Raw genomic sequence first — 22331 nt, 5'->3', positions numbered from 1 at the left:
AATAAAGCCAAATTTCCCATTTCAATCTCAGCATCTCATATTTTCCCTAAGATTCTGTTATAATTCAACGGATTTTAATTGCCCCATAAGAAGTAGCAGGGGGTGGGGAGGAAAGAGGGTTTTGTCTGTTTTTAATCCTCTGCTGGTACCTTATGCAGCACTTTCGAGTTGTTTCCTGAGCAAGATAGTTTTAGTTTACTGGTAATGTTGATGTCTAATCTGAATAACAGTTGCTTACCCCCTACTCCTGCTAAGTCCTATTGAGAGGAGCCCAAATAATCATGAAGATCATAGAATAGTTAGGGTTGGAAAGGACCTCAAGATGATCCAGTTCCACCCGCCTGCCATGGGCAGGGACACCTCACATTAAACCATGTCACCCAAGGCTCTGTCCAACCTGGCCTTGAACACTGCCAGGGATGGAGCATTCACAACCTCCCTGGGCAACCCATTCCAGTGCCTCACCACCCTCACAGGAAAGAATTTCCTCCTTATATCCAATCTCAACTTCCCCTGTTTAAGTTTGAACCCGTTACCCCTTGTCCTGTCACTACAGTCCTAGAATATCAAAGTTGGGTAGAGCTACCACAGCAGGTTATTGCTGGATTTTCAACACATGAAGTTTATTTCAATGAATGCATGAGATAAGCTGCAGATAAAGGATGAAAAGGTAAAAAGGAATATTCTGAGGGAATTACTTCATAGAGTGGATGAAACTCTGTGAGGTACAATGTGTTTGAATGGATGAATTTGAACTGGCGTAGATGCTGCTTGATCTCTTACCCTTACAAAGAATTGCAGTGTAAGAACATACCAGAAGTAGCTAATCCTCGCACTATTTTTTCTTACACATGTGTAAAGTGAGGCTCTGAAAATTTACTCTTTGGTCCAAGTTATTAGAAAGCCACGATGAAATCTAGAGGGTTTTGTCTTCGTAGAATCCCAGACTGGTTTGGGTTGGAAGGGACCTTAAAGCTCATCCAGTTCCAACGCCCTGCCACAGGCAGGGACACCTTCCGCTAGAGCAGGTTCCTCCAGGCCCCATCCAGCCTGATCTTGCTGTACCCAGTGAGCAACATCTTGCTTCTTGAAGACACAATGTCAGGTGGTGAGAGTTCTCAGTCTTCCCTTGACGTTGTTGGTGCCAGAGATTTCTGGAGTAAGAGCAGGATCTATAAATCTTCCTGTTATCTCATTATAAGCAACCACATGTTTGGGACTAGGAGATAGCAGGGCTTGAAATGCTTATTGGAGTAAACTTGGAGCTGTTGTTGACTGTTCAAAGGGAGCCACATCCAGCTCTCCTGATTGGAAAAACATGAGAGGGAGAAAATGCCAATCCCATAGCTGCCTTCTGTCTCTAGCACCAGTGTCAAAGCGTTACAAGTTCAGTATGAAATTTGCATCTCACTGATGTAAAAAGGACATGGAACTGTTGGAACAAGTCCAGAGGAGGCCACGAGGATGATCAGGGGGCTGGAGCACCTCCCGTTAAGAAAACAGGCTGAGGAAGTTGGGGCTGTTCAGCCTGGAGAAGAGAAGGCTGCGTGGAGACCTCATAGCAGCCTTCCAGTATCTAAAGGGGGCCTATAGGGATGCTGGGGAGGGACTCTTCATTAGGGACTGTAGTGACAGGACAAGGGGTAACGGGTTAAAACTTAAACAGGGGAAGTTTAGGTTGGATATAAGGAAGAAATTCTTTCCTGTGAGGGTGGTGAGGCACTGGAATGGGTTGCCCAAGGAAGCTGTGAATGCTCCATCCCTGGCAGTGTTCAAGGCCAGGTTGGATGAAGCCTTGGGTGACATGGTTTAGTGTGAGGTGTCCCTGCCCATGGCAGGGGGGTTGGAACTGAATGATCTTAAGGTCCTTTCCAACCCGATCTATTCTATGTTTCTATGTAACAGAGAACAGCAGATGGACCCAGCAGAGCACATAGCCCTCGTGGGATTGGCACTGAGCAGCGGGACCGTACTTAGTGCTGTGTCCACGTGTATAAACTGTGCTTTTAAGCGTATTTTACACATAGAGTCATAGAATAGCCTGGGTTGGAAGGGACCTGCAAAGCTCATCCAGCCCTAACCCCCTGCAATGAGCAGGGACATCTCCAACTAGATCAGGTTGCCCAGAACCACATCCAGCCTAGCCTTGGAATGTCTCCAGGGATGGCGTGTCCACCACCTCTCTGGCAATCTGTGCCAGTGCCTCACCACCTTCATTGTAAAGAATTTCTTCCTCACATCCAGCCTGAATCTCCCCTCTTTCAGTTTAAAACCATCACCCCTCATCCTATCACAAGAGGCTGGGCTAAAAAGTCTCTCCCCATCTTTCTTACCGGCCCTTTTTAATTACTGAAAGGCCACAAGGAGGTCTCCTGACTTGGTTTGAAAGCTTCCTGCATAGGTTTTCTGTGTTGAAACAGAAGAAATTATGTGGGTTTATGCAGTTATTTCTCATTCATTCACTGGTATTTAATGAGTACTGTGGGTCAGGCTTTGTCTGGAACTTGCTGTTTGTGTACCTGTCTAACAGTGACTTGGAAACTCTTTTTTCACAGGTAAGTAGAGGCCTCGAAAGTGAAATTATGGCACTCAGGAGCCTAAGGACACTTGATGGGCAGCCTCTTTCACTTGTGACACACTAATAACAGACTGAAGCCCTTGGTCTTTGGGCTGGATTTAGTGCTGCTTGCTGCAGCTGTTAGTAAGCAACTGCGTGTTAAACTGTGAGGTATTTTCCTTTGAGAGGAATTTCAGTCATGCCTGCCGTAAGCGGAATTTGGAAGTGATTTTAAGTAGATCCACCTCCACACTTGACCCAGGCAATGGAATGGAAAAAGCTCGTGGCCCTCTTACAGAACTTGATTCTAGAGACAAATTAGCTTAAAGGGCCTGGTTGCCGCAGATGACTTACAGCAAGGACCTGGTGGCTGATGCCTGGGAGGCGAAGGCACTTGTGATGCCCAGGAATGTCACTTGTGGAACTCGTCTGAGCAGCTTTTGGATGGCTTCATTGTTTGTGCTGCGCAGAACAGGGTGGCTTGGCAATGAGCAGCTTCCATCAACTCCCCAAGCCCGTGGTTCAAGTTACCTTGTCTATAGACTGTATGAAAATAGGTGTCTGGGAGTTCATAATGCGACAGACATTGAGCGGTGGTGGGCAAACACTTCCCTCCTCACCGAGTGCAACAGATTCAGTTGCAGGTTTGGCTTGGGCTGTACTTTCTATATGTTCACAGGAAAGACCCTTCGTGCTCTGTCAGTACCCAGAATGAGACCAGCCCATATGGAATCATGGAATAGTTGGGGTTGGAAAGGACCTTAAGATCATACATCCTCCTTATGTGTATAAGAAAGAAGCTTCAATGTCCTGTTGTCAAGATCTACTTTCTAAACCCTCATTGTAAGGCAGAGTAGAGGGGGGTAGCCCAGTTTGTGCTGTAAGTGTATACAACTCTTAGTGATGAGTCCTTTCGTGCTCCTAGGTTAGAGGACTTCAGGAGTTGTAAACATCTTAGCTCAAAGCTTCCCATAACAGGCTGAGCCCTCAGGTGTGGTTAAACCAGTGGATGGTTGATTGTGTAGTATTGTAATTAGGTAAAATACTACAACTTTAAAAAGTAGTTGAACGTTCTGGGCTGTCATCTGAGAACCTCACTTGATGCAATGGCTTAGCCCTGCTCTCTGTAGTGTTGGGGAGAATGGCTCTTGGCCTGCTAGGGACACCCCAGACAAACTGACTGCGCCGAGTGCAGAGTGATGCTGTGGGAGCTCTGGAAATGAAGAGCAGAAACCCTGGCTTGCAGAGGATCGCAGCGTGTAATTAATTAAAAGTGAAATTAAAAGATCAGAAAACAAGCTTGACACATCATTTCTCCATATGAACAGAATGCTTTAGATAAGTATGTGACATGTGAGTATATTCAGATGGTGGCCTGCAGTTGTTACCAGAATAACATCATCTGGGGAGACCTTAGAGCAGCTCCAGTGCCTAAAGGGGCTGCAGGAAACCTGCAGAGGGGCTTTGGACAAGGGCCTGTAGGGACAGGCCAAGGGGAATGGCTTTAACCTGCCAGAGGGGAGACTGAGATGAGCTCTTAGGCAGAAGCTCTTCCCTGTGAGGGTGCTGAGGCGCTGGCACAGGGTGCCCAGAGAAGCTGTGGCTGCCCCATCCCTGGCAGTGTTCAAGGCCAGGTTGGACACAGGGGCTTGGAGCAAGCTGCTCTAGTGGAAGGTGTCCCTGCCCGTGGCAGGGGTTGGAGCTGGGTGAGCTTTAAGGTCCCTTCCAACACAAACCAGGCTGGGATTCTATGAGTCAGTTTGAAGGAGGCAACAAAAACGTTGTTTTCAGGGGGTTCCATGGTTTGGTGTCTGTTAAACAAACAAAACCCACTTCATCAGCCAGGCTCCTTTCCTAATTGATTCAAGGGTGTGTTTCCAAGTTGTCTTCCTTTAGCCATATAGTGCTTGCACTGACTGCATCCTGCTTTCCCTGGGGATGGGACAAGCCTGGGTGTCTGCCTGGGTCACCCAGGACACCTTTGTGCTCCCACTGAGGAGTCCCACACAGCTCCATGGTAGGGGAAAGCCCGATTCTGCTCCCTATGTGTTGTTATGTTGTTCTGAGCTATAAGTCTTGCAATTTCTCTTGTTCAAGCAGCAGCTTGTTTGCTCTTTTGCTTTTTAAAATCGGGATCAAAATGGGGTTAATTTGCTGTTGGGTTGTACTATCTTGTCACTGCTGCAGCTGTAACGCTGTGGCTTTGGTCCAGTGGGAAGAGTAGAGCTGTTCATAAAAGCAGCTTACATAAAGAACCCCAACTTTCACTGCATTTCCTAACACAAAAGTAATCATATTTGTGCTAGAGGCCTTCAGACATGCAAGTGACAGTAGTTCTGCAATAACTCTGAGCTCTAAGGCTGTTTTTCCATGCCTTTTCTCTCCACAGCCGTCCTGGGCCAGGTGATGCTATACAGTTGGCCTCTCCCCTTGATCCTTCTGAGCAACCCCTACCTGTTACTGCAGCGTTTGGAGATGTTGAGCCCCTGGATGCTACTGAGCTGACTGCAGCAAGGTACGGTTATAGAGCCATGGGGAGCAGCTGCCCACCGCTCCCTGGTGTGGGTGGGTTGAGGACCACGGAGGTCAGCATGAGCGGGGATATTGCTGTCCCTCTTCTTGGCTGGATGTATGCCTGGTATGGCCAGCTGCTGATGGGCTGGCTCACTCTGTCTGTAGGCAGTGGAGCATCTGTCAGTGGAAATCTTGACTATCATTTAAATCTCCCTCTGTCAGACCCTTCAAAGGAAAATGCTGTTTGCCTCCCTCCAAGATTGAATCACTGCCATGTAGTCATGCCATGTGAAGGTGCAATATAGACCTTGTATTTTTTAGGTGCTTATAGTCTGGGTTTTTTAGTTATTATTTGAAGGTAATTGATCCTTTGGGCATTTTCTTTAAGTCTGAGAAGTTCTCCTGGTTATAAAGCTTTCAGGTATCTCACTGTTGGACATTGAGTTTATTGCCTGCTTTTACTGGTGCTGAGAAGGGACGCTGTTGCTTTATTCGTGCTGGTGGCAGTTGGGTCATCAGGTTCTTTGAACGCATGGATTTGTCTTGACTGCCAACAGCAGAGGAAGCCTTGTAGGGTGTGTTTGGCTTTCTGTCATTGTGAATTCAGTGGAGTGTAAACACATACACAATATATTTAAGCTAGCATTAAATCTGTTAGCTGAACTAGCAATAGTAGGCTATCAAAAAGAGCTGGTGTGGTTTGCTCAATCCACCTTAAAAGCTGGGTGACTTTGCTGGTTGGCCAGTACTGGTCTTCCACCAGTCCCCAAGCTGGTAATTCCCTAATGCTGGTGGAGTGACTGTGTGAGAAACACACTTTTTCCTACAGTCAGGGTAAGATGATCTAGAGATGCTTCCAGTGGGAAGCCAGCGATGTGGATTTCTTCCAGTTCTTGTAAGTTCTTGCTCAGAGTTGTATTTCATTGGTTTTACCAAATGTAACTGGGTTATGATGGGGGTTTGTGGATTCTGTGCTTTCTTACTAATGGATTGTTGCCCATAATAGCGAGGCTGTTAGAAAGGAGTGAGCAGGAACTGAGGTGGAGCTCTGAGCTGCTTCATGAATGCAAGGGAATGAAAAGAGACCAACCCCAGAACTGCCACGGAGATTTGCATATGGTCTCTGGACTACAGGCTGAAATAGGAGATTTGGTTGCCCTTGGGGTAAGAGTTTGCTGTTTGCAGGGAAAAAGGCACTCAAGCTGTCTAGGATTAAATGCCACTTTAGGAAACACTTAGGAAGAGCAGTCTTAGAGTGTTTTAATTTACTGCTTCTTGTAAACCTCATGAATTCACACTGTTAGCGTTCTGGAGCTGGAATTTCAAGTTAATTATATCTTTTCTTTTGACCTACTTCATAACTTCTGTCTTTTAAAATGCTTTTTCAGTGTCCAAAAGTTAATCTGGCCGTTCCTTGCTCCATCCCGGTTGCATAGGCTGGGAATGCTGGTGCTGAGCTGCAGTTACCCACACAGGGTGGCTGAGCCCAGTAGGGATGAGGGCACATGGACTGTGCTGCAACCACAGGATCTGGCTCTCATTTCTGTATCCTGACCTTAAGGAAGATGCAGGGATTTTCCCAAGGGTTCAGTGCTAAAAGGTTGCAAACTAGGGATATTCAGCATGGAAGGAGGTAGCTTTTCAGCTCCTGAAAGAAAGTGAGAGAGAAATACATTGGAGTGAATCTGGCTGGAAGCAGTTGTGTTTGTTGGGTTTAGTTTTTGTGTTTGTTATACAAAGCTGCACAAGTTAACTCTGGTCAGGATTGTTTGTTTTTCCTTCCCCCTTTGTTTTGCACCCTTGCTCAGCTTTAGACATAGGAGCCGAGCTGTTCTCCATGCACTTGTCTTTCCTGTTCAGGCTGGTGTTGCTTGCTAGCTGCTTTTCTCTCTAGAGGTGTTCCCTGGTGCCCCAGCAGCAGAGAAGTGGTAGTTTCCATTTATGCCCACCTGCAGATGCAGTTGGCTGGCAGAAAAGGGGTTAACATCAATGCAGCTGGACCCTGATTTAGCTTCTGTCTGAAACAGGCATGGTGCAACTCTCCTCCAGTATTAACAAACACTGCTGACTGCCCTGTGGTTTTTATCATAGAATCATGGAATGGGTTGGAAAGGACCTTAAAGCTCATCCAGCTCCAACCCCTGCCACGGGCAGGGACCCCTTCCACTAGAGCAGCTTGCTCCAAGCCCCTGTGTCCAACCCGGCCTTGAACACTGCCAGGGATGGGGCAGCCACAGCTTCTCTGGGCACCCTGTGCCAGCGCCTCAGCACCCTCCCAGGGAAGAGCTTCTGCCTAAGAGCTCAGCTCAGTCTCCCCTCTGTCAGGTTAAAGCCATTCCCCTTGGCCTGTCCCTGCATCCCTTGTCCCAAGCCCCTCTCCAGGTTTCCTGCAGCCCCTTTAGACACTGGAGCTGCTCTGAGGTCTCCCCTTCAGGAGCCTTCTCCTCTCCAGGCTGCCCCAGCCGAGCTCTCTCAGCCTGGCTCCAGAGCAGAGCTGCTCCAGCCCTCGCAGCATCTCCATGGCCTCCTCTGCACTCGCTCCAACAGCTCCACGTCCCTCTTGTGCTGCTGCCCCAGAGCAGGCGGCGTAGAGCTTCTGCTTTTTTGGTGTTTTATGTAGAAATGCTGCACCACAACTTTTCAGTGTGACTCCAGAAAAACATCTCATGCAATGTCTCTGTGTCAATGCTTGGTGATTGTACCTCTGCACTGTACTCTTTTACTAGGGCTACTCAATGGCACGATGCAGTCTGTCTAAAGTAAACTCCAGTTATCATTTTCCTCCTAATATATTTAGTTATTTACAGATAAGTACCTTTTGTTTCCGTGTATTTCCCTATCAGGAGTGTCACGTAGTGCAGATGGTGTGTGCTTTGACAGGGAAAAAATAATGGTGCGTATAAGGTAGGGGTCAGCTTGTGCTAAATGTCTTCCAGATGGCAGTGCATAATAAGAGATCAGGTTGTCCCTCCATCTGTCCAGTCAAGAAACTGTATCTTTGTTTTGCTCCTTGAGGATGACTGTCTGCCTTTCTTTTCCCCTGCTGATAACAGATTGATCAGTGACAGCACGGCATCATCTGCTCAGTGAGGAGATTTTCCTTAGTGTATCTATAGGGGAGTGCCCTGAAAAGGGTGAGGTAAGAAGTTCACTGCCTGCTCTGCCAAGCGTTCTTGTTTAGCAGTGAAACTGAAGGGCCAAGTTCGCTCTGATTTGCCTGTACATGTTGCGCCAGCAGATTTTGGCTAGACACATCTTTCTTTCCATGCTGCAGGTGCAGAGCCCTGCACGAGGACTTCTGTAGGAGAAGTGTTTGGATTGGAAAGGCAGAGCAGGCAGAGAAGTGGCTGTATGAGACCACAGCTTAGCTGGGCTCTATGGTAGAGGTGCTAAACGTGTCTGAGCAGTGTCTATCTGTTCCCCGTGACTTGCAGCCTGTCTTGTGGGCAGAAAAGCCCTCCAAATGCCCAGGAAAAGGTGGCAGCTTAGAAAGCACTTGCTGCTGCATGAGCTATTTTGAGGTAACTGGCAGGGAAACCCAATCTGATCATTTCCACAGCTAAGGAAAGCTTCTCCTCTTGCATTTAGCCTCCAGCCGAGGTTGTCGAGCTGCTGCTGCAGTACCGCGTTCAGTCCAGGCTAGGCAGAGCTGTCGCAGCTCTGTTGTGAATGAAAAGGTGGATGACGGCGTGTTCTAGACCTCAGCTGGCGCCGGCCTCCCTCCCAGCTCCTGTTTTGCAGAGGGGACATTAAGCTGTCCTAAGGGAATTTACGATAGGTGATGTCAGATGCACTAAAAGCTGCGTTGCTTCCTCTGCAAATGGACCTTTCCCAGTCCTGTGTTTGACAGCCTGGGGGCTGTGATGCTCTCGGTGTGCCCCTTGGTGCCAGCAGCGCAAGCAGGCAGGAATACCCAGGTTATCCATATACAAGATGATCAGCAAGAGGTGAAGCTTGAAGAGTAAAGCTCATCCAGTTCCAACCCCTTCCACGGGCAGGGACAACTTCCACTAGAGCAGCTTGCTCCAAGCCCCATCCAACCTTTAACAAAGTCTACTTGCACAAGTGAGGCAGCCAGCACTTGGCAGGAGGTGTTTGTATGGGAATCAAGTATTTGGCTGGTTTGATGAAGCTTGGAAAGATGAAGGGAAATAATTTGTGGATTCTACCACATACCTCTTAAATATAAGCCCGATGCTTTGTGCAGGCCAGGGAGCAGAGCTCTTCCAAAAACGCCTGTATTTTGAGAGCTAGTTTTGCTCTGCAGAATGTTAGGAATGACATTAGTGAAAGCATATCCCTGAAAATCGTCTCATTTTAAGTGGAAGGACTTAAAGGGGGTTGCTGAAGGGCTGTAGATGGGCAGTGGGGCCTGTGGGTGTGAGAGGGAAGCAGGTGCTACTGAAAGCAGTTAACAGGGAAGGGTTTATGTGTGCATAATATAAGGTCCATCATCCTATGTGCCTTCAGTATCCTTGCTTGGCTGGGCCCTCTTGTGAGTTGTTTGGGTTTTGCAATTCTCTGTATACTCTCCAACCTGATGTTCAGCATTTGCTTATTGTCAGCAGTTTCCTTTTTGCTTTAAAATCTTACTTTTTCCAGCCTCCCTGTGCCCCTGTAGAGGCGCATGGCCTTTGTATGTGTTTGATGCCATTACTGTATTAGAATAAAGACATTTGTAGCAAAGGGCCAAGTCCTCTGCATGTATTTATTTATTTAACCCCATGTGACTAAAAATTTAGGAAGTTTATGTCACTGTCAGAGCAGTTTGGACAAACTGGGAAGGAAGGGGAAGGAAAGAAAGAAATAAGGAAGGGATGCATAAAGGAGAGAGAATTTCTTATGAGAAAGAAGTGAGTGATTATCCCATATGGCACAAAGCAACTTCATGGATATGAGCTAACCACTCTCAGAATGAGCTTTTGTGATCTTATTAAGTTAATGGAGCCGCTCTTTGGAGAATAACTGTCCTTGTGCTGCTATGTACTGTACCTGAAGTTAGGGATGTGATTTATGTTTGTCCTCTGTTTGTGCCTTTCTTCAGAAACATGTATACAATCTGTCCCTGAACCTTGCTAACTCTTAGTCCCACAGTTTAATCTACCATCTGCAATTACAGTGTAATTACTGGGGGAAGGGGAGAGGAAATTTTGACAGGAACGGCAAAGATAACTGCTTATATTTAGTTCAGGAAACGTCAAACAAACTTCTCAGCCAAGGCCTGAGTCCGTGAATGCTTCCTTAAACCTTTGTGTCTGGATCTCTGGAAGCAGGAGCTGGCACAAGGAAAGGTTGTTGTGGGTGCTGTTACAACATCAGTGTCCTTCTAGCATGTCAGAGGTGTTCAGGAAAGGACAGTGTGGCGTGGCAAGACCCTACACCACTCCTGCATTTAAAACATGAAGTCATGGGTTATTTAGTTCCTTTTCTGTCATTAGTTTAATGACCGTGGCCAAGAGCAGGGGGAGCAGTGTGGTTACCGGTGTGCTTAAAAGGATGGAGGATGCAAGTGAGCTTCTCACTGGGTGATGTTTTGGATACATGGGCGATGTACCAGTGTGAAGAGCAGGCTCTTTAAGCCTGCACTTAAAGAGCATGAGTAGGCTCAGAAGTGTTTTCTTTGTGCTGCTTATTTTCCGCCTTGGGTTTTGCTTAAGGAAACCAAGTTAATGGAGCTCTAAGGGTGCATTATGTTCTGGTCTGCCTTGAGGAGAGGGAACGGCAAGGCACCCCTCCCCTACGTGCCCTGGATTTGGGCTGGTGCCTGTTTCCTCCTGTATCCTCGTTGGTGTCTATGTGCCAGAGCCCTTCTGCTGAGAACAAGAGCAGGAATGGCTGCTTATAGTGCCCCACGGGGCCTGGGAAGAAACTTGGTCTTTCCAGTCTGTATTTGCATGCTCTGGAAATCATGACAGGGCTGTTCTGCTTCTGAGGTTGGGGCCTGTGGGGCTGTGCTGAGCGGAGGGACTTGTAGGAATTAACGAACACAGCTGTATTACAGTCTTTAATGTTAACATTCATGTCATAGAATCATAGAAATATAGAGTAGTTAGGGTCAGAAAGGACCTTAAGATCATTCAGCTCCAACCCCCCTGCCATGGGCAGGGACACCTCACACTGAACCATATCACCCAAGACCTTGTCCAACCTGGTCTTGAACACTGCCAGGGATGGAGCATTCACAACCTCCCTGGGCAACCTATTCAGGGATTATTGTGCTTTTAACACAGGGAGAGCTTTTAAAATAAGAGAGTTTTTTAGTCCTACCTAGACTTTAGGGTTTTATTCCTAAGAGACAAGTCACTTAATCGAATGCTTGTGTTGTACAGCAAGTGAGAATGGCAGGGGCTTGGAACTAGATGATCTTAAGGTCCTTTTAAAGCCAAACCATTCTATGAACTGCAAAGTAGTTATTAGTGATTTATTTGTTTTACTAATTTCATCTGCAGTTCAGTTCCTCTGGCAGTTACTGTTGTGCTCTATAAGAGCTATCGGAACTTTGCAGTATTACTGGCTATGTGGTCATCTGAGCAATAAAGTGAAATTGGGTTTGTAGGAAGAAGTAATCTGTGGGAGGTGGGAGGGGATGAATCATAGAATCCCAGACTGGTTTGGGTTGGAAGGGACCTTAAAGCTCATCCAGCCCCAACCCCTGCCACGGGCAGGGACACCTTCCACTAGAGCAGCTTGCTCCAAGCCCTGTGTCCAACCTGGCCTTGAACACTGCCAGGGATGGGGCAGCCACAGCATCTCTGGGCAAGCTGCAATGATGCACTCCTTAGAGCTCAGGTTAGATCCAGTCAAAGTTCATCTTTTAAGGAGACTCCATTAAAGCTTCATGGGCACTTCTGATACTCATCAGCTTATTTTTAATAACCTTTTTGCAGTGCCTCCAAGCCTGATAACTGCAGAGAAGCTGATAACCTCGTGTCTGGGGATGTACCTTTGCCTGCGGCCCCTGGTGATGGTGTAGAGCTGCCTGCTGAGGAAACCAAAGGTTTCACCAGGGAAATAAAGAGGTATTGTGCAGTGTTATTTCATACATTACAATACACTTCCATGTCTGTGTATCCTTGTCTAAAGAAAACATAACCAGTGTGGGAGAGGCTGAATAACAGTTGTTTTGTCTAGGTTATATGAACACTTTGTTGCTATGATTTGAAACCAAATGGTAGGCTATCAATATCTGTGTGCCAGTATATTTACTGCAAAAGGCCAGAAGAGGGAGCTTGGACTACACTGGTTATTACTATGTTGATCTTTCCTATATTTAATATTTCTTTAGGTGTTTTTTTCTGACTATTTTCCTCTCCTAAAGTTCAAATTTTGGGAGGTTTTTTGTTGCTTGGTTTGGTTTGGCTTTGTTTTGTGTGTGCGTCATGGGTTTTGTTGTTGTTCTGGTGAAATTTTGCTAGTGGAGGTCATATTCAAGAGGACTGTTGGACTCATTCCCCTCCAGATGCTGCCAGCACCTTTCCCACCCCACACTACCTATTTGCATTGTAGCTATCAGTACTGAAGGAAGAAGTTCAGCTGAGTTTTGCTCTTGCTGAAGAAATGTTGAGTATCTTAATTTCAAAGTTAAATGTTTCCTTCAGATACGCATTGATCGGTGCTATAGTGTTTGATAGATGGCCTAGGGCACTTTGGCTTAGAAAACCCCCAAACTGAGTCCTCCCATCTCGGATACAGTCAAGACAAGACATGTGCTTGGATATTCATGTCAGAGCTTCACATGATGCCTGTCTCGTGTGTGATTAACCAGTCTCCTGTTGTGGCTTGGCAATAAAGGCATGCCCTTACTGTGACTCCTATTAATGGAAAAGGTCACAGCACAGCTGAGAATATCAAAGGGGCACTCCTTGGAGAATTGTGTTCTCCACCCCACAGATACAGAATGGCAGCTGGTGACAAACACATTCAAGGCAGGAGACTCCATGGGAAATAGAGTTACTGCACTGAAGCTCTGTTCGGAAATGCCACTGTGAGCAGGAGGATGCTCTGAATCGTGGATGAAAACATACACAATAGACATGTTCTGCTGTGGAACAGTGAATTAAGTGGCTGCCCCATCCCTGGCAGTGTTCAAGGGCAGGTTGGACACAGGGCTTGGAGCAAGCTGCTCTAGTGGAAGGTGTCCTTGCCATTGGCTTGGGGTTGGAACTGGATGAGCTTTAAGGTCCCTTCCAACCCAAACCAGTCTGGGATTCTATGAAAAATTAATCCATAGTATAATATCTATAACATATTGGTTAATTATAACCAATTTAATGAACTTAATTGGTTAATTATAGCATGTTGGTTAGTTATTTGTTCTAAAGTTCTGATTATTCTGATCAGAAAATGGTGTCCTCCCTATTAGTAGTGTATGTGCTTGTTGTAACACACTTGTGCCAAGTCTTCTGTGTAATGTTCCTCCATGGAACTGTACTGGACCCATACATTTTAACCTGTGCGTCGTTGGCGAGTAGCTGAAGTGCTCGAAGGTCTGTTTTGCACCACTGTGCAAGTTCGGTAATCCTCGGAGGTTTTTCTAAATGAAGATGAAATGCCACGGCCATTCTCTAAAAATGGAAAGAAATGGTCACAGGAGGTTGTAAATCAGAAAATACCCCAAGATGTTGGCTCTTTCCAGAGCATCATCCAAAATTGCTTGACGTTTATGGATACACTGCTCTGCATTTCACATTCTGTGTGTGCGTTAGCGTAGTCCCTGATGCCTGTTGTTTACAAATCCAAATAGAAACCACCAAAACACATGGTGATTTCTTTCCCCCTTTCACTGCAATTCAGCGTCAAAGAGAAGAGAAATAAGTTTAGAACTGAGCTGCTGGGCTCAGGCATTTAGATTAGCTTGTGCCTCTGTTTGGTTTTGATAATGATGTAGTGTGTTTAATAGCATGTCTCTGTGTGTGCATAAGAATCTCCCGGATGGGGTAAAGAATGATGCAATTAAGTGATGTTAGTAGAATTACTTAATGCAGAATCAAAATCCAGCCTCAGTAACTAAAATGTACGCTATCAACCGTCCCTGTGCCTTGAGAGCAGCAGTCTTGTCACCCACAGCCTTCTTTAAACCTGAACTTGGGTGCTTGATCTATTTGTTACATGAAAACAGACTTTGCCAGACCTTAATGGAAAGTAAGATGCATGCAGAGGTGAGAATTGGAGAGATCTGTGGGATAAAGCATAGTTCTTGCATCCTCTTGAAAAGCAAATATATTCCTGTCCAAACAGCTCTCTGCTGTTATAATCAGGCCCTTTTGTAAATACTACTTGGACTATCTCACGTTTTTATGGGATTTATGTGTATTAAGGCAAATCAGCCATGGGAAATAATAGCATGCAAATTGGGTGATGTTTCACTTGGTCACATTTATGGCAAGTGCCTGGACATCAGGGTTCTAAACTTCTGCAGATGCTGTGCCACTGCTCAGTGTTCTGCTGGATGGACCCTTGAGGCGTTTCCTCAGCCTCCTCTGTGATTATGATGGGCATGTTATGGACTGTGTCACAGATACTTCATAATGTGGGAGAAGTGCTGAAATATTGCTAGGGAGTGTAACTTATCCTTTATGGAAACTCTGCAGATAGAGATGGAAAGCCTCTGATCCATCCCTTTTAGTTGGGCTGTGAGGGAGAGAGAAGGGTGTAATCTGTTCTGCAGAGCAAAAAGCAAATGCTGTGTTTGTGCATGTCATAGAATCCCAGCCTGGTTTGTGTTGGAAGGGACCTTAAAGCTCATCCAGCTCCAACCCCTGCCACGGGCAGGGACACCTTCCACTAGAGCAGCTTGCTCCAAGCCCCTGTGTCCAACCTGGCCTTGAACACTGCCAGGGATGGGGCAGCCACAGCTTCTCTGGGCACCCTGTGCCAGCGCCTCAGCACCCTCACCAGTGTTCTCACCTATAGCCTCACTACCTGCCTTGAATGCTACCCATGTGATGCTACATGTGGCTGATGGGATTGGAGGGCTGGCTCCTCCTTGTTGTGGGATATGGGAGCAGTTTTCTTTCAAAAGCTAAACCACATTGGAGTCAGATCATTTTGAGAGAGTGCATGGATGGATGGAGGACTTCTGCTGATCTCTGAATCTCTGAAATTAAATTATAGAACCATAGAGTGGTTTGGGTTGGAAGAAGCCATCTCTGCCTTATTTAACTTTCCTGAAATAAGCCTGGAACCAGTTGGTGCCCAGCAACAGATCTTGCTATCCAAAAGCAGAAAGTCCCAACAGTCTTCAGGGAAAGCTGTGCTTTCTGCACCGTTGGCTGTTTTCATAATACTTCCCAGGGAGGAAGCTGAATGTTTGGTGTTGCATGGAAAAACAGGATAGGCTTTATGACTTCTGGGTTTTATCTGTGTGATCACGTGTTGAAAAGGAGTGTTCTCCTTTTGCCCACCTTTGGGGAGGTTTGGTGTAAAACAAAGTAAATCACAACCTATGGATTGCCTTCATTTGTGACCAGTACTGATAATCCTGAACTGAGTTGCTTTGAGTGATGTAATCAAACCCAGGAAGGGGTTACACAGGATTCAAAAACACAAGGCTTTTTTCCTTGAGTTAATTTAACCCTTTTGAAAGGGATGTGTTGTTATGGTAAGTTTACAAGCGCATTGAGCAAGGAATAGATGGGAAATACAAATGAGGGATACAGAGTCCCTTTTTGGGGGGGTTGGGTTGAGGTCTTGGGGTTTTTTACATGCATATAGTGAAGAGGATGGCGGCATACCTCTAATGTGTGTCTGGGCTCTAGTGCACATGTGAAGTGATGTTATTTTGTAATAGCAACAGAATGAAAGCATTGAAATGAAGTCACTTAGGTCTTGGAAACTAAATCCCGGGAGTTTCTCACGAGGCTTTGTGGCTGATAGCCCAAAAAGCATTCACTGTCTTATGCAACACAACATAAAAATAGATACCTTCCGTGTAATCAGCCCATCTGTAACAAATGGACAGGAATGAGCCACAGTCCTGCTCTTCATTCATTCCCTCTATTCCAGGGTTTCAAAAGAGATTCTTCCCTGGGAGGGTGCTGAGGCGCTGGCACAGGGTGCCCAGAGAAGCTGTGGCTGCCCCATCCCTGGCAGTGTTCAAGGCCAGGTTGGACACAGGGGCTTGGAGCAAGCTGCTCTAGTGGAAGGGGTCCCTGCCTGTGGCAGGGGTTGGAACTGGATGAGCTTTAAGGTCCCTTCCCACCCAAAACCAGTCTGGGATTGTGCCTCCTGAGGGACGTGTTCAGAACTGCTCAGCTCCAAGCAGGAGGATGCTTTGTGTTGCTCAGTATAGATTTTTTTTCAGCCTATTACTAAGTAATAGCACCAAATCCTGTGATGTCTGCTGTGTTTCAAGCCAAAATGCTGTGAACTAAGTGCATTTGCTTGTAGCTGCTTGTGGGACTGGTACAGTGAGGTTCCCAGTTGGGGACCAGGTCCTTCAGGCTTCTCCATGTGAACTCAAGGCTGGGGGGAGCCAGTCCTGTGTATGGTGGGCAGGGTGCCTGGAGACCCCCATGTTGTGTGCTGGCAGAGGACAGCTTCCATAAACCAGCAGCAATTCAACAAATTATAGCTTCCAGTAACTAAAAGGCAAAGCATAAACGGATGCTTGATGGAAGTGGGAAATGTCTCTGGGTTTCTAACCATGGCTTTGTTCAGGACTGGGGCTCTCTGGGGTGTGTTCTGCCTGCGTGTTCCTGCTCAAAGAGAGCAATTATTTGTGTGTGTTGTAAAGCTTCTCTGTATGTGGCAGTGGACAAAAGGGTGATGGTAGCCCTGTGTTTGCTTGTTATTACTGTGTATTTTACAGGTTCCCTCAGGCGATTTATGGTAATTTCCTTGCTGCTAGAACAGGTTCAGCAGCATGAAAATGAGGATGTCGTTACGCTAATTAATCCATCCACAAGGAATTTGAGAATGGTATTAATCATCTCGCATCTATCCTACAAAACTGTAGCAGTACAGACCCAGGATGGAGATTCAGGATGCAGCCTGGAGAAGAGAAGGCTCCTGAAGGGGAGACCTTAGAGCAGCTCCAGTGCCTAAAGGGGCTGCAGGAAACCTGGAGAGGGGCTTGGGACAAGGGCCTGTAGGGACAGGCCAAGGGGAATGGCTTTAACCTGCTAGAGGGGAGACTGAGATGAGCTCTTAGGCAGAAGCTCTTCCCTGTGAGGGTGCTGAGGCGCTGGCACAGGGTGCCCAGAGAAGCTGTGGCTGCCCCATCCCTGGCAGTGTTCAAGGCCAGGTTGGACACAGGGGCTTGGAGCAAGCTGCTCTAGTGGAAGGTGTCCCTGCCCGTGGCAGGGGTTGGAACTGGATGAGCTTTAAGGTCCATTCCCAACCCATTCTACAGCTCTGTAACACACCTGGCTTGGGTTGTTGTTCCTTGGCACTATGGTATGAAGGGTGACAGCTCTGTGGGCACCACAGGAGCCTGGCACTGCCAGGAGGGTGGCACTCTTGCATGGCATTATCCCATGCAACACATGGGCTAAAGCTGCTCAGTCAGGTGCATTTTGTATTTTTTCAGTAATCAATGTTATGCTTCCATTTAGTCTGTGCTTTTCATAGAATAGTTAGGGTTGGAAAGGACCTTAAGATCATCCAGTTCCAACCCCCCTGCCATGGGCAGGGACACCTCACATTAAACCATGGCACCCAAGGCTTCGTCCAACCTGGCCTTGAGCACCACCAGGGATGGAGCATTCACAACCTCCCTGGGCAACCCATTCCAGTGCCTCACCACCCTAACAGGAAAGAATTTTCTCCTTATATCCAATCTAAATTTCCCCTGTTTAAGTTTTAACCCATTACCCCTTGTCCTGTCACTACAGTCTCTAATGAAGAGTCCCTCCCCAGCATCCCTATAGGCCCCCTTCAGATACTGGAAGGCTGCTCTGAGGTCTCCACGCAGCCTTCTCTTCTCCAGGCTGAACAGCCCCAACTTCTTCAGCCTGTCTTCATACAGGAGGTGCTCCAGTCCCTGATCATCCTTGTGGCCTCCTCTGGACTTGGTTTTTGGGGCACTCTACCCCTAATGCTGAATATTCTATGAACAGAAGCAGAAAGAACCACTGGAAAATACCAGAAATGCCCCAAACCAGTTTTCTGTTACCTCTTTTGAAATCAAGTTGCCTGCAAGATAAATTCCTTCAGAAGTTACCCAAGCATCATTTGAGCACCCATCAGTTGCAGCTAAGACTCGAACCAGGCAGGAATCCTGTCCCTGTCCAGTGTCTTCATTCTGCATATTCAGAATTGAATTCCTTCACTAAGCCCCAGAGACCTTTGAATTCTGCCCCTTGAGATCTGCTGCAAGATGCCCCCATGGTGCATCATTCACACTGATCTTGTCAGATGAGTGCAGGTACATGAAAGCCCTTAAAAATGGCAGTCCCCTCCTGGCTTTAGGCACCTCCTTTCCTAACAAGCCTGGCTCCAGCTCTCTTGGGGATCTCGAGACGTTTAAAGGCTTAGGAAGAATTAGGCAAGCAAAAGATCCCCTAGTCTGTGGCATGGAAATGTTGGCAGAGCTTTGGGGTTTGGTTCATGGTTGTGGTCTGCAGAGGCACACTGGGCAGTGAAACAAATTCCCTCCTTTGGTGTGGCTATGCTTGTGGTGCCAGCCCAAAGGCTCAGCCAGAAATTAGGGAAATGGGCTTAAGGTTTTCTTTGTGACCCAGTGAATTCAGGCCTGGTTCATAAAGCAGCATGCTACAAATGGAATCCCGGATTAACGTATCTGTGCCTTGGCAGGAGGGGAAAGCAAAGGAGCAAATGACAGGCTAGAGGTTGCTTGAAATGATGTGGGATGAAGAGCTTTCCACAGGGGTTTGGCTGTGTTTGAGCCTTAAATTGTGTCTCCTCTGTAGATCTGTATGGAAGGCAGAGCCCCTTGCTCCTTTGGTGAAAAGCTGGGAGAGCTGGGCTGGGTCAGCCTGGAGAGGAGAAGGCTCCTGAAGGGGAGACCTGAGAGCAGCTCCAGTGCCTGAAGGGGCTGCAGGAAAGCTGGAGAGGGGCTTGGGACAAGGGCCTGTAGGGACAGGCCAAGGGGAATGGCTTTAACCTGCCAGAGGGGAGGCTGAGATGAGCTCTTAGGCAGAAGCTCTTCCCTGGGAGGGTGCTGAGGCGCTGGCACAGGGTGCCCAGAGAAGCTGTGGCTGCCCCATCCCTGGCAGTGTTCAAGGCCAGGTTGGACACAGGGGCTTGGAGCAAGCTGCTCTAGTGGAAGTTGTCCCTGCCTGTGGCAGGGGTTGGAGCTGGATGAGCTTTAAGGTCCCTCCAACACAAACGAGTCTTGGGTTCTGTGAAATCTCAGCACAGGCTCCATGGAGGCTCCCGCGCTTGAGGGTGCGCTCAGCCCTTGGAAACCTCATCTCCCTGTTTGTGTGGCTTCTTAATTTCATAGACCCCTTTTGTATGTGGAATCCTGTGGTGCGTTTAGTTCTCACGTTACTGATGGTAATTCACTGCCGACCTCTGAAAGCCTGTAACCCCCCCCCCCAGCATCCTGAATAGCACCGTGCAGGGGCCCCTTTTGTTATCTTTGCAGTGGGTTTCCCATGCAGGAGCTTTCAATAACTTAAGCAGGCATCTTGGTTATTCATAACTCAATGCCATTAATCTCACTTGCAATTTAGATTAAGCAGTGACCTTAGCAACCATCCAGTGATCAATGAGGCTGGAGGGCAATGTTATTTACTTTATTTAAATGATTTTTATTATCATTTTAATTTGTTTAGAAACCCATTCTAGCATTTGTTTCCTGTGATCTTCTGTTTATGCTGGTTGTATCATCACTTGTCACTCCATTTTTCTTTGACTTGGCTGCTGGAAATATTCTGTGTGCTCAGGCTTAATATCCCGAGACATTGTGTTTGTTCATGAACCGGATTTCAATGCAAAGAACTCGTACTGCATTGATCTAGATAAGTGGCAGAGCGGGCAATGTGTTTATCAAAGCATTTGATCTATAAGAACAAGTTAAATCTGTGAAGCTTTACACCTAGGATCTCCTTGTGTTGTTCTGTGGTGTGTTGTGTTGTATGCGGACAGGACTTAGAACAACCTGCTCTAGTGGAAGGTGTCTCTGCCCATAGCAGGGGGCTGGAACTGGATGAGCTTTAAAGTCCTTTCCAACCCAAACCATTTTGTGACTCTATGAAAATCGCCTTTCCAGGCTGCATTCAAGGCTTTGGGATCCAAAGGCAATATCACCTAAATATATACGGGGGGAGAGATTATGTTTAAACAATAATTATCCTTTTTTACGTTTTTCCATCTTTTTTTGTTTGTTGTGGTCAGTTCTGTTCCTCAGAGCTTTGGCAGCAGCCTTCAGGATACCAAAGAAACCACTTTCTGTTATCGGGATGTTTGGTTTTGCTCTGTCTATGCAGTTGGCTTTATATGGTGCTCATTTCTGCTCAGTACGTCAGTAACGCATTGCAGCTAGGAGGCACAGCTTACTATTCACCCTCTGCTTCCCAAGGGGGATGGATGTGTGAGGGAGGCTTTCTCTCAGTAGGTTCTTTGATGTTTCTTTTTGTGTGTGTTTATATCTAGTGTAAATGCCTCGCTCCATGGACAGTGAAGCCAAGAGTAAAAGCAGCAGAATATAAATCTCAGTATACCATAAACATTATCCCAGTCGTGTCCAGCTCTGTTTTCTGATGGAAGCCAAAAATTTCAAATTGGGTGTAAGTGACCCAAGTCTGAATTTACATATAAACATGAAACGTAGTAAGACCAAATATTTAGGAGCCTGTACAGTGTTTTAAATGGCTAACCAATAGACATCAGGTTTCAATAAAATATTAACGTGGTATAGGCCAAAATATGGCTCTTGCTCACGTGGATGAAACAGGCAGGAAGAGAAAATGGTAAATTTCAAGGGATGGGACTGAATACTTAAATAGTCCTTTTCAATTGTGGGATCACACTAAGTTGTTATGTGGCTGTTCATCCCAAGGCTGAAATGCCTGGGGCATCCTTAAGTTCTTTGAAGCCACAGTGGGATTTCTTTTTTAATGGTTCTTTTCCTTTTTGAACTACATCTGCTTCTTTTTCAGGTTCCAGAGAAGTTCTTACCAAAGGTACTTTAGTATCAACACAGTTCTTATATTTTTAAAAGCCAGCACTAAATTTAGTACTAAACTGATGCTCCTTGGCAGGCCCAGAGGATGGACTGGGGCCAGGCAGGGACGGGAGAGTTTCCTTCTCATCCTATTATTTTGTACTGATCAGGGTAAGCTGCAGGGAAAACCTTCCAGTGCTGCTGATCATACCATGTTTGTGTTCAACCCAAGGTCTTCTGGACTCTGCTTCTGCCCCATAGAGAAATCAAAGGTCAGAGCAGCTTTGCATGATGCTGTGGTTGCATGATGCTTCTTTACATGTCCCCTCTCTCTGAAGTGCAAGGAGTGAAATCAGTGATGTAATCCTCTCAGCATCTCAAGTAGTTTAAAGAATAGGTGGATTTAGGTGGATGTAGCAACAAGCAAAATGAGGGATCCTCTCCATGTCCCAGCCTAGGGCTGGTCCACAAACAGCTTTGTGGCCAAATCAGAATGGCCTCTTGCAGAGCGTTGGCCAGAGACTGCAGCCTGGTATTTGTGACACTTGCATCCCTTGGTCAACAAACACGTGCAAGTACAAGGCTTAGCTACAGCACATCTGGTTTTGAAAGACCATCACAGCCTGGAATTTTAAAGCTGTTAAACGTGATCCATCCCCACAAGGTAGCTGTACTCACTGTTAGAAATTTCCATGTAACAGCTGATTTGATTTTTTTGTATTCCTAATCTTAGTTTTCCTCATTGGATCCTGTTGATGTGGAACTGTTAAAGTGAGTCTGGAGAAGGGCCACAAAGGTACTTGAAGGGCTGGAGCAGCTCTGCTCTGGAGACGGGCTGAGGGAACTGGGCTGGTTCAGCCCAGTGATGACTGGACGAGGTGGCATCAGAACTTGGGGGTGAACCGTGGCTCAAGCACCCAATGGGCACCAGAAGTGCTGTAGCTCAGTCCCTGAGTGAGGTAGAACCACTGCTTCTCTGGGGGGTCTTGAGATGAGCATTGAGCACTGAGACACTAAAACTGAGGGTTTGGCTTTCACCAGAAGTGAAACAACCCCGATATTGTAACTTGCTTGGAAGTTTGTGGCTACACAAAGTGCTGGCTCACAAGCTCTTCCCCTTAGTTAAAAAAAAATAGAGAAAAAAGGCACATTTATTTTGGTGGTGTTCATAAAACAGACTTCATTTTA

The 22331-nt window shown here is 46.6% G+C and overlaps 1 protein-coding gene across 8 annotated transcripts in view; it reads left to right on the top strand.

Annotated features, from left to right (window-relative positions):
- TACC2 (transforming acidic coiled-coil containing protein 2) overlaps window positions 1-22331 on the top strand; it is a 127545-nt gene that overhangs the window by 41245 nt on the left and 63969 nt on the right. For all 8 annotated transcript variants that reach the window (XM_062635270.1, XM_062635274.1, XM_062635272.1 and 5 more), the window contains exons 4-5: window positions 4947-5072; window positions 11959-12090. In XM_062635270.1, the coding sequence (XP_062491254.1) occupies window positions 4947-5072; window positions 11959-12090 (258 nt within the window). The remainder of the gene's footprint in view (window positions 1-4946; window positions 5073-11958; window positions 12091-22331) is intronic.

The sequence above is a fragment of the Pezoporus occidentalis genome, unplaced genomic scaffold (assembly GCF_034315485.1).
Source record: "Pezoporus occidentalis ecotype Australia unplaced genomic scaffold, CSIRO_AGI_Poc_V1 ctg45, whole genome shotgun sequence".
Classification (NCBI taxonomy): domain Eukaryota; kingdom Metazoa; phylum Chordata; class Aves; order Psittaciformes; family Psittacidae; genus Pezoporus; species Pezoporus occidentalis.
Note: the sequence above shows the minus strand (reverse complement) of the source record. Positions and strands in the feature narration are given on the sequence as shown.